This window comes from Syngnathoides biaculeatus, chromosome 20 (genome assembly GCF_019802595.1).
Source record: "Syngnathoides biaculeatus isolate LvHL_M chromosome 20, ASM1980259v1, whole genome shotgun sequence".
NCBI classification, from domain to species: domain Eukaryota; kingdom Metazoa; phylum Chordata; class Actinopteri; order Syngnathiformes; family Syngnathidae; genus Syngnathoides; species Syngnathoides biaculeatus.
Window position 1 is genome coordinate 14,798,593 of NC_084659.1, and position 17,012 is coordinate 14,815,604.

General features: G+C 44.3%; 2 protein-coding genes across 2 annotated transcripts; one reads left to right on the forward strand and one right to left on the reverse strand.

Moving 5' to 3' along the window:
- Window positions 1-114: 114 nt before the first annotated feature.
- stmp1 (short transmembrane mitochondrial protein 1) lies at window positions 115-952 on the forward strand. The gene is made up of 3 exons (XM_061806994.1): window positions 115-268; window positions 443-496; window positions 584-952. The coding sequence occupies exons 1-3, from the start codon at window positions 254-256 to the stop codon at window positions 653-655; spliced, it is 141 nt and encodes a 46-aa protein (XP_061662978.1). The 5' UTR covers window positions 115-253; the 3' UTR covers window positions 656-952.
- A 365-nt stretch (window positions 953-1,317) lies between these two features.
- On the reverse strand, window positions 1,318-16,563 carry dhx57 (DEAH (Asp-Glu-Ala-Asp/His) box polypeptide 57). Its single transcript, XM_061806979.1, is given in 25 exon segments — window positions 1,318-2,200; window positions 3,924-4,124; window positions 4,204-4,338; window positions 4,475-4,549; window positions 5,869-6,090; window positions 6,186-6,281; window positions 6,505-6,781; window positions 6,963-7,163; window positions 7,246-7,419; window positions 7,911-8,007; window positions 8,170-8,286; window positions 8,360-8,571; window positions 8,633-8,687; window positions 9,200-9,333; window positions 9,535-9,659; window positions 9,763-9,958; window positions 10,091-10,212; window positions 10,297-10,451; window positions 12,273-13,094; window positions 13,097-13,107; window positions 14,938-15,129; window positions 15,198-15,473; window positions 15,542-15,715; window positions 15,806-16,046; window positions 16,189-16,563. Coding segments are annotated over 23 exon segments (4,197 nt in total). The 5' UTR covers window positions 15,700-15,715; window positions 15,806-16,046; window positions 16,189-16,563; the 3' UTR covers window positions 1,318-2,056.
- Window positions 16,564-17,012: the final 449 nt, after the last annotated feature.

A 17,012-nucleotide genomic window follows, 5' to 3' on the forward strand; every position in this document is an offset into this window, starting at 1 on the left:
CGACGGGAGTTGTAGTTTTGTTCACGACACTCGCTTGAGGCCGAAACTGAGAAAAGGACTACAGGACATGCGCTCTGTAAACAACGCGAGAACATTTAATTCAAATCTCGCGCATGCGTGCGCGGATTGTTGATGCCAGCCTATCTTTGACAGACGTAGGTAGTTAGTGTTGGTCGCTTTTAAGCTGTAATAACTACCTTTTTTCCTCTCCAAAGTCACAAGTCTGACATCTTAAAGCCTTTAATATTGCACTATGTTACAGTTCTTGGTGAGCTAAACCAACTTTTGTACTTCATCAACGATTTACGGGAGATAAATAATGGCTACCATAATTGTTACGTTAACAGTGTTACTTGTTCAGTACATAACTCGTGAAAATTTGACATGTATATGAAGCCGAATGCTGCTAAATGCTTTTTAAAAAATGTGGTCATTTTTTCAGGCTGGATTTACCCTCGGCAATGTTGTGGGGATGTACCTCGCTCAGAACTACGACGTAAGTTCGCTCCGACCTCCTCCGAGGACAAAGTGCTCCATTGTTGACACATTTTTGGTCTACATTGAATTTGGTTTTGTTTTTAAGGTACCAAACATAGCCAAAAAAATCGAAGCGTTCAAGAAAGACGTGGAGGCCAAGAAGAAACCACCGGAGTGATGAACGTTGAAGGGCGTTTTCCATCAAAAATAGAATATGCACTCTGCAGAACATCTATTTATTTCACAGGGTTGTGTTAACAATTGTACATTTGATAAACCGTAAATATATATATAAGTAGACCTGAAACGGGTTTCACTTAAATGTTACTTTATTATTATATTTTTACTAGAGACCTGGATTTAAAATGTTTGGGTTTATAAATCCTGTTTGCTATCCTGCTTGGTACATAAGTGTGTGATCACATGATGAAAACAATTTGGACATATTCAGCTTCCAATAAAGTTGCTGAGCGTATCTTTCTATTCTCATGGTTTCATATTTCAAGTAAATGCAGGCACCATTGCTTGGCTTACTTTTTCTTCTTCCTTTTCCTTTTTCTTTTCTTCCTCTTGTCCTTGGACAAGCCGTACCCTCGTAACTCCAGGCAGGCGGCCGCATTGTGAGCGACGTAGTACAGGTTCTGCACGGCCGCAGCACCGAGGACGTCCACGTCTTTGTCACGATTGGATCTCTTCTCAGTTTTTGGAGAGCCAATCTTAGTGGGTTTTGAGCTGTGGGTTCTTGATTTTGTGGTCTTGGTGGCCTTAAAAAATTAAAATAAAATGACAGTTACAGTAGTCATTTGCATGTTATTAAAAAAAAAAAAAAAAAAGCCTTACCATCAGAGCGGTACACAATCAGCCTTCGGTTAATTATTCACATAATTCAGTTTCCTGTTATAACAAAAAGAAAATCATGAACATTTTCTTGCCGTCTCAAAAAAAGCAGAGAAACAGTCACAAAAAGAGCTTAGCCAGAAGAAAGGTTTCGACTGGCTGCTTGCATGTTTTGCTCCCGTTGTCGTGACAACAGCACAGACCCTTGCACTGACATAGTTGCCCTCTGCCAAAAGCTTGTGAAAGACCCGGCGCCAAAAATTCACAATGAACTGACGATGCGAATAAAAGCCAAGGTAACTTCAGTTTTTTTCTATTTTGAATCTTTTAAGACAAATTCTTTGGCAAACCCCCCCCATTCAAAGAGCCCTTCGTGTCACTTTGTAAATGTGCAAATACATACAGATCATATTAAATGTGTGAAAAGCAGATAGACACAATTGGAGCTCCCTGTCAAATACATGATCAATCACGTTCGGTACCACGCTTCCAATACAGATGAAGTTGATGCAAAAAAAAAAACAAAAAACAATTGGTAGACACACGCAAAGTCCATGATTAAGGTGGTCACGTCGCAGCGTGGTGATAAAAGCACGGAACATTTTGCGGTTGAAGTGTGTTTAAATAATTCAATGCCATGTGAAATGTATGTAAACAGTCCCTTCAGACCCCCCTAAAAATGCCGTCATGGCTTTTGTTTACTTAAAGAAGTCAAAAAGAATTTCGGAAGCCAGTGACAGCGCTACTGCGTGGACACCAGGTTGACGATCATGCGGATGATGCGGGAGCCGCGGGGGCAGCTGCACAGGTCCATGCTCGGGTTCTGGATTTTGTCCTCCAGCAGGCGGTCCAGCTCCCAGCGCAGCTCCTTCACCAGTTCGGCCACCTGAATCAAGCACACGTGAATCATTCACTTTTTTTTTTTTTTCTCTTGAGAACTATAACCGCTGGTGCACCTACGTCATAAAATCACGTGACTTTTGTTCACGTCGCCATATTGCCGGTAAAGAAAAGCATTGCTCAATGCTAAGTCATTGCAAAATACGTCCAGAGTTTTATTCGATACCATTAAACATTTAGAAGGTGATAACAAACAAAGGTACGTGGAAAAATTAGATAAACTCTGCATAGAGGACCCGTATTTAATGTCGAAGTCGATGTTTTCGCCGATAAGAAATTGGACGGTTAACCCGCTTCCGCTTGTCTTCGACAACTCGATATACACGTGTACCGGGTGAGGAAGTCGTCGAGATTTACACGGAAAAGTTTGAAAGCGTAGAAATGTCTGGACGCGTGTAAAAATACTTTGTTGCTGGACCTGTTCTCAACGGGGAGACGCCTCGTGAACGCAGAAGTGCATTCGGCTACATGTTAACCTTTGCCGAAATCCATCGATCTTTTCAGCTCGTATTCAATACAAATACCAATATTTTAAATAAATGACCCCTGGTTTTACACAAAATTGCATTCATTTACTATGATTGGAGAAAAAACAAAAAGAGAGGCGAGTTGGGTCCTCCGTAGCGTTTCCTAAGTAGTAGTAATAATGCCAAGTTGGCTCATTTGAGAACAATGCGTTAAAAAAAATAATACGGAGTCAGCTCCTCCGTGAACAAAGCGTGTTGCGGCCACATGTTAAACTTCAGTAAACCTATCCCTGAAAGACGTTTTTTTTTTTTTTTTAATTTTAAAATATGCATTGTTCTCAAATGATTCCAATGTGTATTTAAAAAAAAAAAAAAAAAAAAAAAAAGGAAATAAACCGCTGGGATAGGCTTCAGCCCCCAGTACCCGGAAGCGTGTTGCGGCCGCACGTTAACCGACGTAAACATCACTGTGACCGACGGTTTATTCTTTTTTTAAATACATATTGGATTCATTTGAGAACAATGCATTTTTTTTTTTTTTTTAAAGTCTGTCAGGGAGAGGTTTACCGAAGTTTAATGTGTGGCCAAAACACGCTTCTGTGTACATTGGAGACAACTCCGTCTTTTTTTTTTTCTTTTTTTTAAATACGCATTGTTCTCAAATGAGGCAACATGGCATTATAAATACGTCATTTGAGATACATAAGAATAATTCCTACCTGAAGTGATGTGATCGCTACACAGTCGTGTGTATTTGGTTGCGCACCATCCATCACATTTAATTGCTGAAATTCATCGATAATTTCTGGTCTTTTCAGCTGGTATTCCAAAGAATGATTTTATTGAATATCTGTTTCGTCTGTTGTCACAACCAATAGCACAACAAGTCTCGGGCATTGTGAATATTCTGCTCCGGTTCAATGTCCCCCACACTGTCGAGCAGTTCTTTTTGACCGGCAATATGGCGCCGTGAAAATGGTGACGTCACGTGCACGAGCTAAACACGTATTTTTCTGACAACTTTTTACATTTCCTCTGTACACTTGACACCATATCTGTACGGTTTACTCCCATACAATATACGCGTATTTTTTTCAGTTATGATTAGCTAATTTTGAAATTTTTTTGTTCCTCTGTTTACAGTACTTTAACATGCATGTTTTTAGACTGTGGGAGGAAAAAGTACCCTGTACAAAAAAGCATGATAAGTGAGGACTAATTCAACCCCATTTACGCGCTGACCTGGTGAGAATCGGCAGCGAATCGAATCCATCCGTCATCGAGGGATATGACAAACTGGCCCTTGTGCATCTCGACGTTGACCTCCCCGCCTCCAAAGAGCACCAAAGCGTACACGGACACCATGCTGCAGTCCCGGATGAAAACCCGGGAGGTCTTCACCTTCTCCAGGTACACCAGGTAGGGACTGGGGAATTTCCGTACCTTAAGAACAAAAGGTGACAAGTCGACTCAAGTCCGCGCGCGAGAGGCTGAGCTTTGTTCATTTCATCGTCCCACTCACGTTGTAATTGACGGACGAGGGGTGAACGTGGACGCAGCCGTCGCTCTTGGTCAGGAAGCGCAGCTCGTTGGCTTTGGGGAGCACCTTCACCACTCCTTTGACGCTTATCTTGTAAAGCCCCTCAGGGGCTTGGACCTGGAGATCAAACATCGGATGGCAAGCGTTACATCCGTGTCAAAAGGTTGAGCACGGTTTGTAAGTCTGCTTGTGGAACTCAAAACCTTGTTCCCCACTTTTGTTGAATTGGGGGAAAAAAAAAAAAAGCACGTACCTGCACCACATTAGGAAAGAGGGCAGCACACAGCATGGCAGACATTAGATGGATGTTATCTGCATTCAGGTTTGCCTAAAACAGATCACAAGTGTTCACTTATTGTCGTTTTTTTTTTTTTTTTTAATTTAAAGCTCCACTGTCATGCCTATAAACATTCTAAAATAGATACTGTCATGAAAAATACATATAACATTATTCACTTCAATGTCTATATGAAAAAATAAATATGAGCAGAGAGCGCGTCATCCATGCGCAAAGTTGCGGAAGTCTCATTCGACATCCAAGTGGTCGCCATTTTGGCTATGATGTCATCAGCAGATGTGACAGCGGGACATTCGCCATTGAAAACACGTAGTGGCAACTTGCTATGGGACACGGAAGCTCTTTTCGAAGAAGAGAACATCTCCCAATCGAGTGAAATGACCTGAGCAGTATTACCCTATCTTTTCGAGCCATATTTTGATGATACGCGGATCACTTCTAACTAACAACAGACTCCCTGATAGTATGTAGCATACTCAGGAGGATCCATGCCGCACGGGGGGAGCTACTTTCTCCTCCCGCACGTGGCCAAACCACCTCCGCGAAAGCTGTCACCAGCAAGCAAGCCGTCGCTGGCGGGCGAGTTGTGGCGAGCAAGCCGACGCGGAACCTGTCGCTGGCGAGATGACGCGCGAAGTGGGGTGCCCAGACACCGGTGGGGGTAGAGCCCGGCCAAACCACTTCCCCGCCTGCTCGATTCACCTTCGCGTCGGGGCTAACGCCGGGACCGGCTCTGTCAACAAGGCTGGCAGCGATCCAAAAGTCCGAGCGGAGGCCGTCCTTCGCGGCTGCTGCACGGAAGCCGTCCGATGCGCACATCGACAGATTTAGCACCACTGACTTGTACGTGGCTCTTTTGTTACATTATGACAGCATTACAGCGCGATTGTTTTTTTTTTTGGTATCTCTATACAGACACCTACCTGTCATTTGGAACCCACAAAGCTCTCGTCCTTTGCACCCGTACCGGGTCTTTTTGAAAAGTGTGAAGAGTAAATTCAACCTCCGGAGTGTTCGAACGATATTCAGCAATATGACGAGCCGGCATTTTTGCTAACACGAAGGAACAACAAGCTACCTTCCAGCAGGTAAAACTAGTATGCGCTACTGCCCTATACGTCACTTCTTGCCTTTTCTCAACAAATCCCTCGAGAGGATTTTCATGGCGGGAGTTAGAAAAAGCCATATACGTCTAAAAATCATGTTTTGTGGTGAAAAAATGGCTGGCTCCATTCCGGCTGCCTTTTTTTTTATTAAAAACATACTAACAATCATGCATTTCATGACAGTGGACCTTTAAGGTGAAGCATAAAAAACCGTGGTCGTGTACACATTGACAGGTGCGGTACCTCTGGTCCAGTAGCCTCTAGAACCCCGTCAGAGCCTTTGGAGCCAAGCCGCTCGATCAGTCGGGACCTCAGCCCCTCTTTGATGAAACCGATGTCGGACAGCAGCTCGGCGAACTGCCGCTTGAGGCAAGCGATTTCCTGCAGAACTCGCAAAGACAGGAAGTTCTCTCGGCAATAGCGGGGGCCGGATAAGTTGGGTGACTTTTCAGCATCACACCAAGCCTAAGGAGAAAAAAAAAAAAAAAAAAAAAGATCAGCATATTTATGATTAGGTTAAATTGTGAATCAACACCGGTTGTCGTCTGAATATTGTTTACCTTGTATGCCTGGAGCAAGGCCAGATGGTCGCTGCTTGCGACTGCAAAGGCCATTTTCTTCTCGTTGGCCTCCTCACGCTTGTCCCATGGTGACACCTTGATAACAGACAACAAAGCATCACGTGCAATTTAGTCAAGTCATAAAAACGTACAGCGAACCCTTAACTTGCCATTCACCACCTCAACAAGTCACAAATATTTTTGTAGGACTATAACCATTTCCGAAAAAGAAAAAAAAAAAAAAAATCATACATATTTGAAAATTTTCAGGGTGTGTCGTAGTCCATGGTACAGTATTTGGTTTCTCAAGAGTTCTTACAAAAGGTGATTTGAAGGCGAGGCTGGCAGCAATGGTGAGCGCCGGGTCCAGGCAACGGAAGATGGCACCGAACAGCATGAGCTTGCCGACGCGGACGTCGACAGGCAGGCACGCCAGGTGGTAGCCCAGCGGGGTGAGCTTCTCCTCCGCCGTCAGGGCGCCCAGGTCCTGCAGGCGCCGCTTGGCCGCGTCCAAGCTGCCCGTGGCCGGCGGCTCAATGAGGCGACAGAAGACCGACTCCAGCGTTTGCTCTGCAAACACGTCCAGGATCTTGATGCTGTCAGAAGCATCAAAAACATTAAGACCAATGTCAAAACAGAAAACGATTAGTGATCAAACAATAATTACAATAGCAACACTCATAGAATTATGGTGCAATTGTACCTTCACACAAATACTATATTTTGCCTTGTTTTGGCATCTTTAATCCTTATTAAATGTGAGTTTTTCAAATCTACCGGAGGCAAAGCTGCTCCAGAGGAACTCTCTGGATCTCGGGAAGCTGCTGCTCAGCCAGCTGGTGCTTGAAGCAGTGGCTGGTGAAGAGGTGGAAACAGACCCCGGAGGCCACACGACCCGCCCTGCCCTTTCTCTGAAGCGCGTTGGCCCGTGACACCCAGGAATCCTCCAGGCTCTCCATGCTTTTGGATGCGTCGTACCTGAAAAGGCCACCGGGACACGCTGACGACGTCGACCACCACCGCGGGCTTCGGGGGCTTTCGTTTGAAAAGGAGGATTCACCTTTTCTCCTTCATCTTCCCGCAGTCGATGACGTAGACCACGTCGTCGATGGTGACCGAGGTCTCGGCGATGTTGGTGGAGATGATGATCTTTGTGACGCCCTCCGGGGGGCGACTGAAGACGGCCTGCTGCTCCTCGTTGGACAGAGTGGAGTGGAGGGGGTACACCACACATCTGACGTTGGGGTCACACACAAGGCTCAGATTAATGACCACAGAAAAAAAAAAAAAGAAAGAAAATGCTAACATATACTGGGACCACAAAAGGTGAAGCATAAGAGGGGACAAGCAGATGGGAATCCCTATATTGATGTTCAGAGAGGGAGCACTGTGGCTCAGCTGGTAAAGCATTGGCTTCACAGTTCTGAGGACCCGGGTTTGATCCCGGCCCCGCCTGTGTCAAGTTTGCACGCCTGCGTGGGTTTTCTCCGGGCACTCCGGTTTCCTCCCACATCTCAGAAACATGCAACATTAATTGGACACTCTAGGTGTGATTGTGAGTGCGGCTGTTTCTCTCTATGTGCCCTCTGATTGGCTGGCAAACAGTTCAGGGTGTACCCCGCCTCCTGCCCGTTGACGGCTGGGATAGGCTCCAGCACTCCCGCGACACTCGTGAGGATAACCGGCTAAGAAAATGAATGGATGGCTGTACAGAGGGACCTCGACCTGTCTGTGCGCCTGTTGTTGAACTTCCGGTTTGACTGCAACTGCTCGTAGAGCATCTTGATCTCAGCGAGGCCTGGAAGAAACACCAGCACTGCACCTGAAGGACACAAGTCCCATCAAAGTTTAATATTTGAGCTACAGAGGAGAAAAATATGAATCGGCGACTTTTTCAGCAAATAACTCGGGATAGATTAAAAAATAAAAAAAAGGTGTATTAAATTAGATAAGTGCAAGTTGAGTAAAATTAAGTGATTCTTGCCTCTGGGGTAACTGTGATTTCCATCCACAACCCACTCCAGCAGACTTTCAATCAAGTCCATGTTGATCTTGTCCAGGTCCATCACAGCAATGGTCTTCAACACGGATGCTTTACAATCTGCGCGGGCAGCAAGACAGTTAATCCAGCCACGTGGTTGTTCCAAAATCAATGACGCCCGTCCTCAGTTCACCTTTGAATCTAATAGTGAGTTCCTGCAGGCCGAGTTGTTGGTCGGGTACCGAGTCTTTGACAAAGTCCTTTTTAGTGAAAGACATGAAGTTCCACATGTCGTCCCCCAAGGTATCTACGATGTCCTTCGGCTCTCCTCTTCGACCCTGCCCGCTCGCAGAGGAGTTCTGTCTCCTCGAGCGCATGTAAGGGCTCCCGTCCTCAATGACATAGCTGAAAACACCAATGGAGATTATCGCAAACTTTAAAATTTCAACTATGACGACGCACTTACCGAGTTAAAGAGATGACGTCCTCCAGGAAAAACTGGGTGACAGGGAAAGTCCGACCTGGACAGATTTATATTGACATACTGTAATTTACGGCCCATAAGCCGTGACTTTTTTCACATGCTTTCAACGGTGACGCGGTTAATTTGTGCATTTTTTTTTTCCTAACGGCCGCAAGGGGGCACTCGAGCGAGACCGGTGGAATATATGTGCCGAGGAAGTAACTTTTACCGGTCCGCCCCTGTTAGCGCTGCGCTAGTGTGTTACTGCCATGTCTCAGTGATTTTTACCACTATGTATTTTTTTCCCCACCAGCCCTGTTAGCGAGGCGGCGCTAGCGTTAGCATTAGCGCGATGGTGTTAGCGTTAAACTCTCTGTGTACCGTCTTTGTTTGTAAATATCTCGCGTTTCAATGTTGGTTTGCGGCCTCTGTGTGTACCAAATGGTATTTCCTTTCCAAATGTACCGGGTGAGGCTTATAACCAGGTGCGCTCTGTAGGCCGGGATTTACAGTATATTCACTGAGAGGAAATCGAAAATTAAAAAAAAAAAAAAAAGGTCGAATTCTTACCAGGTATGTGTAAAGTTGGACAGTCGTAGAAATATTCAGAGAAGAGGTTGGCGTTGAGTGTGGCGCTCATGAGGATAATTTTCAAGTCAGGTCTCTGAAGAATCAGGTCTTTGAGGACCAACAGGAGGAAGTCACTGGAAAGAGTAGGAATCATAAGAATGCCGTCAGTAAACATATTTTAGTGAAATGTATATGAACCTGAATATCATTGTTGTGAATTGTAGTGGTGGTGGAGGAGAGGGGTACTAAAAACATTTGAAGGACACATCACCCAGGCCTTAAGTGTATGGCTGTTTTAAAGACAATTCCAAGCGAGAACTGCTTGCATAGCGAACCTCTCCTCTGTGCGCTCATGCACCTCATCCACAATGACGTGGGTGACGCCTTGAAGGTCGGCGTCGGCCTCCAACCGTCTCAGCAACACCCCTGTGGTGCAGTAGAGCAGCCTGGTGGCAGACGACTACAAGCAGTGGAAAGAAGCAAGGTATTTTCTAAATACAACCGGTTCCTTTTTTTTTTTTTTTTTGTAACACTTTGTGACAAAGAAGTCTGTGCGCTCGCACCCGGACGCTCTCCAGGCGGATCTGGTAGCCCACGGAGTCGCCCAGACTCTCGGCACGCTCCTGCGCCACCCGCTGGGCCACCGAGATGGCGGAGATGCGGCGCGGCTGAGTGCAGACGATGTTGGCCACCTTGTCCGCCGGGCCGCTCAGCGACGCGTCCAGAATGAACTGGGGGATCTGAGTCGTCTTCCCGCACCTGCAGAGAAGATGAATAGAAATTATTCGGCGCCTAGTAAATGACTTAAAAAAATGTGAGAGCACATGAAATAATGAAATGACTAAATGCAACAAGTATCACAAGAGGAAGCGGATCCTTTGAGTGAGTCACCCCGTCTTGCCGCTGACAACCAACACTTGACACCCGTCCAACAGATCCAGAATGTTGTCTTTTTCATCCCAAGCCGGCAGCTTCGTCCTCTGCTCCAGCATGGACCTGAAGCGTTTGGAGGACTGCCGAGTAACGTGTTACAACACATGACAGTTATATGTTATTTATTCACACATTTATTTATTTTTGTGAATTCATTCCTGTACCTGTTTCCTGTGAAAATCTCTGCACAGCTTGCCGTTCTCTTGGAGCGAGTTGAGATGATTGGCCACTTTCTTCCGCAGGTTGACAGAGCTGACGTTCTCCACGGGGACGGCGGAGACCTCGTCGTCATCTTCCCGCCCCTCCGCCTCTCCAGTCCCTTCCGCAGAAAAACAAAAAGACACGGTGGAATTTGGACACCGGCACTACTGAGGTTATGTTCATGCATACAGTTGCAGGTGATTGAGTACATCAATTCCTCATTTAACAGCTGACACATGAAATAAGCAAAGTAGCAATCAAATTTATTCTTAAATGGAGTTCAAAACTTTATGCATAACACCAGTACAGTATATGCATGTGAGGCACACAATTTATTTTGGTCCACTTGGGGCAACCATCCTCACCATTTCCAACCATCACACATGTGATTTGACTGAATGAAAGAAAGACTGAAAAATAGACAGGGGTCTGGGGGCGGCAGGCATGATCAAAATATGATCACCAATTTTAACGTGCAAGTTTCACAAATTGTATTATGAATGAAATATATCTAGTACATCTATAAATAAATGCTATTCTGTTTTCAAAATGTACACAATATGATCCTTTATTATCTAGCCGCATACCTTTACCCCAAAAGATTACAAATACAAATTCAACTAAGTAAACTACTAAATTGAATTCAGATTTGAATCATGGCATGCAAGTTTACTTTCGGAGCGTGTATATCGTATCCAATCAAAAACATTTTAATTTCTTGTTTTAGTAAATGATTGAAACGCATGAATTTGACAATTATTAACGTCATGTGTCGTTATCAGTGCATAATGGACATTTTTACAAGTAATTGCCTCTGAACTCTCACCTCGTTATTGTGGTGGTCGATCAATTTTGTGAATGAAGTCGCTTAACAGAGTGGCAACTTCCTTCTTTCAAAGCGTATCGACAATTTCTTGTTCCATCCAATCCCACCGGAACTTATTTTTGACATATTTATCAATTTCTTTCACTCTAGAAGCATCTTTGCTCTTGAGCGCCGCTAATCGTGTTGACTTGAAAATTGCCCCATGAACCGCCTCATATAAAACGAGCGTTTTCATTGGTCAGGAGGAAAACATTCGACCAATCAACAGGCGTGGATCTAATCTTCCACCTTGCTTCCAAAAATCGGACCGGAAAATGAACGAGTGTGCATTCTGGCACGGGTTATGGTCGGAATATTGCAGAAAAACTGAGAATATAGAAATATTTTTTTAATCAATGCAATTTAAACAGACGGAATTCCACCTATAAACAGAAAAAAACACGTCCGAACCATTTTCTGAGACGCACATCCTCACAAGGGTTGTGGGAGTGCCGGAGCCTATCCCAGCTAACTTCAGGCAGGAGGCAGGTAGACATTTTACAGTATTGTATTGAAAGTGCATGGGTATCTTTGTCTCTTACAGGTGGAGGGATTACAATGAGTTCTCTAATAGTACTAAACTATATTAAATGAGCTAAAGTTTACTTGACTGGAGATGTGCAGTAGCGCAACTTAAGCCAGTTGCGCTTTGCAAAAGGAACTGTACTTTAGCGACAAAATCCAAAGCCTTGGATATTCTTTGACCTGTACTTATTGCTCTGCAGTCACAGTCCATGCATAAAAAAAAAAAAAAAAAAATCACGACAAAAATCCTATAGTGAATAATCCGCAATGTATGATGAAAAATATGTCTGATCCAGTGAAGCCATAAAATGCAAAAAAACAACAACTTGCTATAGCGAGGGACGACTAGTTCAGTTCAAAGTGAAACTTAAATACTAATACACAGATTCATTTATATCATTGGAAAATACTTTTCGTCAGGTCAATTCCTTCCCCAATTCTATATTTGAAATAAATTTGGATTGTTTATGGCGCCACACAATGAAAAGGAAACGCTGAATGAAGTTTTCGTAAGTTCACCTGATTTAATCAATGCAGAATTGCCCTCACATTGTACTGGCGGCGTGATCCTTCTGCTCGGACAGACCTTTTCCTCCGAAGCGTTGGTCGTCACGCTTTTACGCTTTGCCGGCGCAACAGAGGTGGGAGGAACCAGAAGCGGCGGCGGCTTGCTGTACTTGTGATGCGCCACGTTCAGCAGCTCCTTCATGGTGAGCTCGTCCTCGCATATGCTGACCAGGGTATAAACCACAGGTTCGTTGTTTTGGGCGGCGGTCAGCGCCTCCCCGAACAACCTTTCCGTCACGCTGAGCCTCCCGGCGGCGCCGACGGACTCGTCGTTGGTGCTGAAGGCGACAACTGGCGCTTGAGATGGGTAGCGGTTTCCTTTCGGGAAACGGATCTCCAGTTCGTACTCCGAGGGAGAATAGCTGCTTATCCCGGCTTGACCTGGTCCCTGTAGATCTGACAAGCCTTTATCAGGACTTTGGTGCTTGAACCTGCATTTGTTGCCATACTTGCAGCCTCTTCCTTTCAAGTAGAACTGGCAAACCTTTTTCGAAGACGGGAGCCCGTTCTTATTTACGCTGTAGCTTTTTCCGATTTTGTCCGTGAGGAACAGGCCATCCAAAGTTATGACCCACACTGAGTTTGGAATGCGCTCCTGGAAGCGGTCGCCGTAAATGGCGGCCAGCGCCAGAGCTTCCTCCTGCCTCTGGTTCAGACACTCGTCCGCGGGCATGGCGGAAAGGACGGCGCCGGAAAGGTCCGCGTCCTGTCCGTAGCGTTCGGTGTAAACCTTCTGAAGGAGCTGCTCCAGTGTGGAGCCAAATTCTCCTCCGTTGGACTCCAGCGCTTGCTTGCTGCGCTCCGGTCAAAGCCATACCTAGAACAATGGTGTACATTTAATGGCACTTTCCACAAAAAAATCTGGACAGTAGGTGAAACGCAGCAAAGTAGGGTAGAGATGAAAGTGGACTTTTGTGAAAATTCCTGAAAATACATATGTGAGTACAAAGGGGTTCTTGGGGCATTGAAAAAAAAAAAATGGATGGCTGTGGTGCATTCTGGCGATATCTGTGAACAAAATTCAAAGTAAAATTTCTAAGCCCTGACCAAAAAAAAAATAATAATAATAATAAATAAATAAATAATTGGGCAGAAGATCGCCAAGGACCAAGCCCAGATTTTTTTGCCCCCCCCCATCGCCCTATCACTGGATAGGACAAAATCACATTTGCCATTAAAATATGCTTAAAATATGCGATCTTATCTCAAGACAAATGAATTAAGTGACCTATTCAGCAAAAAGACATCTAAAATTGTCCTTTTCCCCACATTATACGATAGATATAGAATATACACACAAATATATCCTAGAATTTCTACACCGTACAACAAAACATGTTAAAGAAGTTGATCTGTAGTAATTACTATTCACGTTTAAGTCTCAAACTTCTTAGGTCGCGTTGTACTGATACACTCGACCACATTGCTCACTATCTGATATACAGATCTAGTAATACTAATAGTATAATCAGTTCCCTTTTATATATATATATATATATATATATATATATATAATATATATATATATACATACATACACACACGCAGTCACTCACATTTGAAAAATGTACAGGTGTGGTCATGCTCGCAGATAAAGTTGCGGGTGTGATTAGGGATGGCCTTAAAATAACTTATTGGATTAATATAATTAAACTGTAAATTAAAAATAAAATAAAAAAATGTATAACTAAAATGGAAAACTAAAATTTCAAACTCAGAAATGATAATTTCCAATTTCAACTGATATTAGGAGAACATGATATAAAATGGTATTTAAAATTTTTCATCAATAAAAATTCTTGATCTGAAGACAAGTTAAATGCACTGGCCTGTCAAGGAATAAACACGAACGGTCTAAACTCGCAATGTAATGAAGATGCTGAAAGTTTACTTCAACATAATCGGCGTTAGTAGCAACAAGCTCGCGATACAATGGAACAAACATTCCTGCCGGCAATCGTGACATATTGTTGGGGGGGGGGGCACAACGGGACTGCTGTAAATAGGAGGTTGGCTTGGTAGAACGCGCCTTTATGTGCATGCGCTCGAGGTATTGACCACACCTGAATCAAGCGACGAGGTGGATGATAGTCTGTTTTTTTTTTGTTTTGTTTTGTTTTTTACGCCGTCACACTGCCTCGCGATCGAACCAATGAGCACCCCTGGTGTAACTGAATTTCCTTCGACATGGCTCATGATGTTGATGACTTTCGACGTAAATGCGCTCGCATTACGTGAAGCAGTTCTGAACATGCGCTTTCGTACACGCTCAATACGGTTAACTTGCATTTCCTGTTTCCGGATGAATACCGGTTGGAGCAGACTTGTTTGGTTAACAACGTTTATGAAATAAACACGTAAATTAATGTCAACGACCACACAAAATCAGCGACGTCTTGAGAGAATTGCGAGGGGAGGGGCGTTACTCTTCCTCGTATTAGTGCCTCAACATGGCTACGCTCGTGAAAGCTAAACAAACTCAAATGGATGTTCGTCCAATGTTGTCAATTAATATTCGGATGAATTTTAGGCAATTTTTCCTCAATTTTCAGGAGCTATTTTCATGAAAATTAAAAAAATCTAGAATTCCGGGAAAATCCGGAGGACTTTCATCACTGGTAGGGGAACGCCGTAGACGTGTTTTCACCTGCGGAGTTTGCTGATAGCAAACACGGAGACGACAGGCTCGGGTGGAGGGTGTTCGTTGTCTGATTCGTATTCTCTCGGGCTCTCCGCTCTCTCCACGGGCTCGTCCTTGGTGCTCCAAAACTGCCCTTCCTCGCGTTGGTCCAGTTCATCGTGTTCCTCCTCCTCTTGTAAATCAGCGAATCCGGTGTCACTAAAGATGTCAGATAAAGGGATTTTGAAGCGTTTCAGCGCTCCTCATGTTCGTTAAAACTGGCTTACGCTTCATGCTCGTCGAAGTCCTGTGTCCGCAGGTCCCACAGCAGCTCCTTGAGGAGTTCTTGGTTTTTGTCGGTCATGAAAATCTTCTGCATAGGCAAGCTACTCGCCTCTGCCCTGCTGCTGTCACTTGCCTTAGCGCAGGCTCTGTTCTTAGCCAGGGATTTGGGGAGAACAGACTCGGTTCGATTGTATCTGGATCGATCGCCACCTCCCCATCCGGGATTGTCACTCCGACGGCTGCCGGCATGGCTGCCGCCACCTCGTGTTTTGGTGGGTCTAGGGGCGAAATCCAGAGTAAGGATAGTAGAAAAAAAATCTTCACATGAAAAAAAAAAAAACCATACCTGCTGGATGGACGTGGTCCAAAATCAAGGGTGAAATCATCATCATCGTCATCATCCCAGTGGCCACTTCCTCCTTTTCTACCTCCGCCTCCTCCTCTTGGCTTGTTAAACTTCCCTCCACCTCTGTTGGGCTTCCCACCTCTTCTCCTCGCACTCATTTTTGACACCAACAAACTGGTTTGACAAGGAACGAGTGGCAATTCTAAAAAGTATTCTCTTTGTAAATTTCAAGTGTGTCAAATGTTGTATGAAAAGGCCGCTCACCCTCAAAATCCCTTCATCAGATGGTAGAAAGCCAGTAATGCTAGTGGAGAGAAAGGCAAGTTGCGGGCACATAGCTGTGGGCCGCCGTGTTTGTGCCACCTCGGTTGGGTGTGGACCGTGCGAGCGATGAGATGGTGGGCGCTGACACGCTGCCTCCCCCAAGGCGAAAATTATGCAACTGAGCGTGCGGCGCAACTCCCCAACCGGGGCGATGTGTCCGTCCACTTAGGTACACGCCTGGCTGACCACCAATGTGACGCGTTGTGAAGTTCCCGAGGAGAAAAACAACAACAAAAGAAACAAAACATATGACGTGTAGAATGACGCGATTCTTTACTTGTTTACAAGGCTAAGCTCGTGCTAACGCTAGCTAAAAAGCTTACCGGCCAGCTCCCACGTTGGTCGAGCTCGGCAAAGAAACAAGAGGCTTTGTCGCCAATTCCTGATAGGAAAAGTTGAGGGAACTTTTTGTTGGTAAACAATAGCGACTACCACAAAAATAAAAGATATATGTCACTATTTAAACTGTACTTTTTTCCCAAAAGACAGCCGAGGGCTGCACCAGCCAGGTGCATGCGGCTCGTTGATTGGTCGAAATTTAGAGTTCAAAGTTTTCAATTCCGGGAGTCACTTACGTGATTGTGAGTGGAATAAAATGTTGAATAAAAATGACAAAACTAAATGTGTACATCTATTATACACTATGAAAGTACGATAATACTAGTGAATGCCAAAAAACAAAAGTTATATGTCACTATTTAAACTGTAGTCCCCCCCCCCTCCCAAAAGAAAGACAGCCTCGGGCTGCACCAGCAAGGTGCATGCGGCTCGTTGATTGGTCGAAAGTTAGAGTTCAAAGTTTTCATATCCGGTAGTCATTTACGTGACTGTAAGCGAAATAAAATGTTGAATAAAAATGAAAGAACTAAATTTATATATCTTTTGACATTTTTTATTTTCGTAACATATTTGCGCTCTGTTCTCGAACATTTCACCAAATTGAACGACTTTACGAAACTATAGTCTCCTGTTTTGTGTTTTTAGGGGGAATCTTGTGCAAAAACACTTTATTATCCCAAAAATTGGGAGATAGGATATGATATAAATATGCTTTTGCTTGTTTATAATTAAAATGATGCATATTTGAGAGGAGATTGGAAACTGTGTATGTCTTTCTTCACAAATCAAACTCAAAGATGTTTTTTTC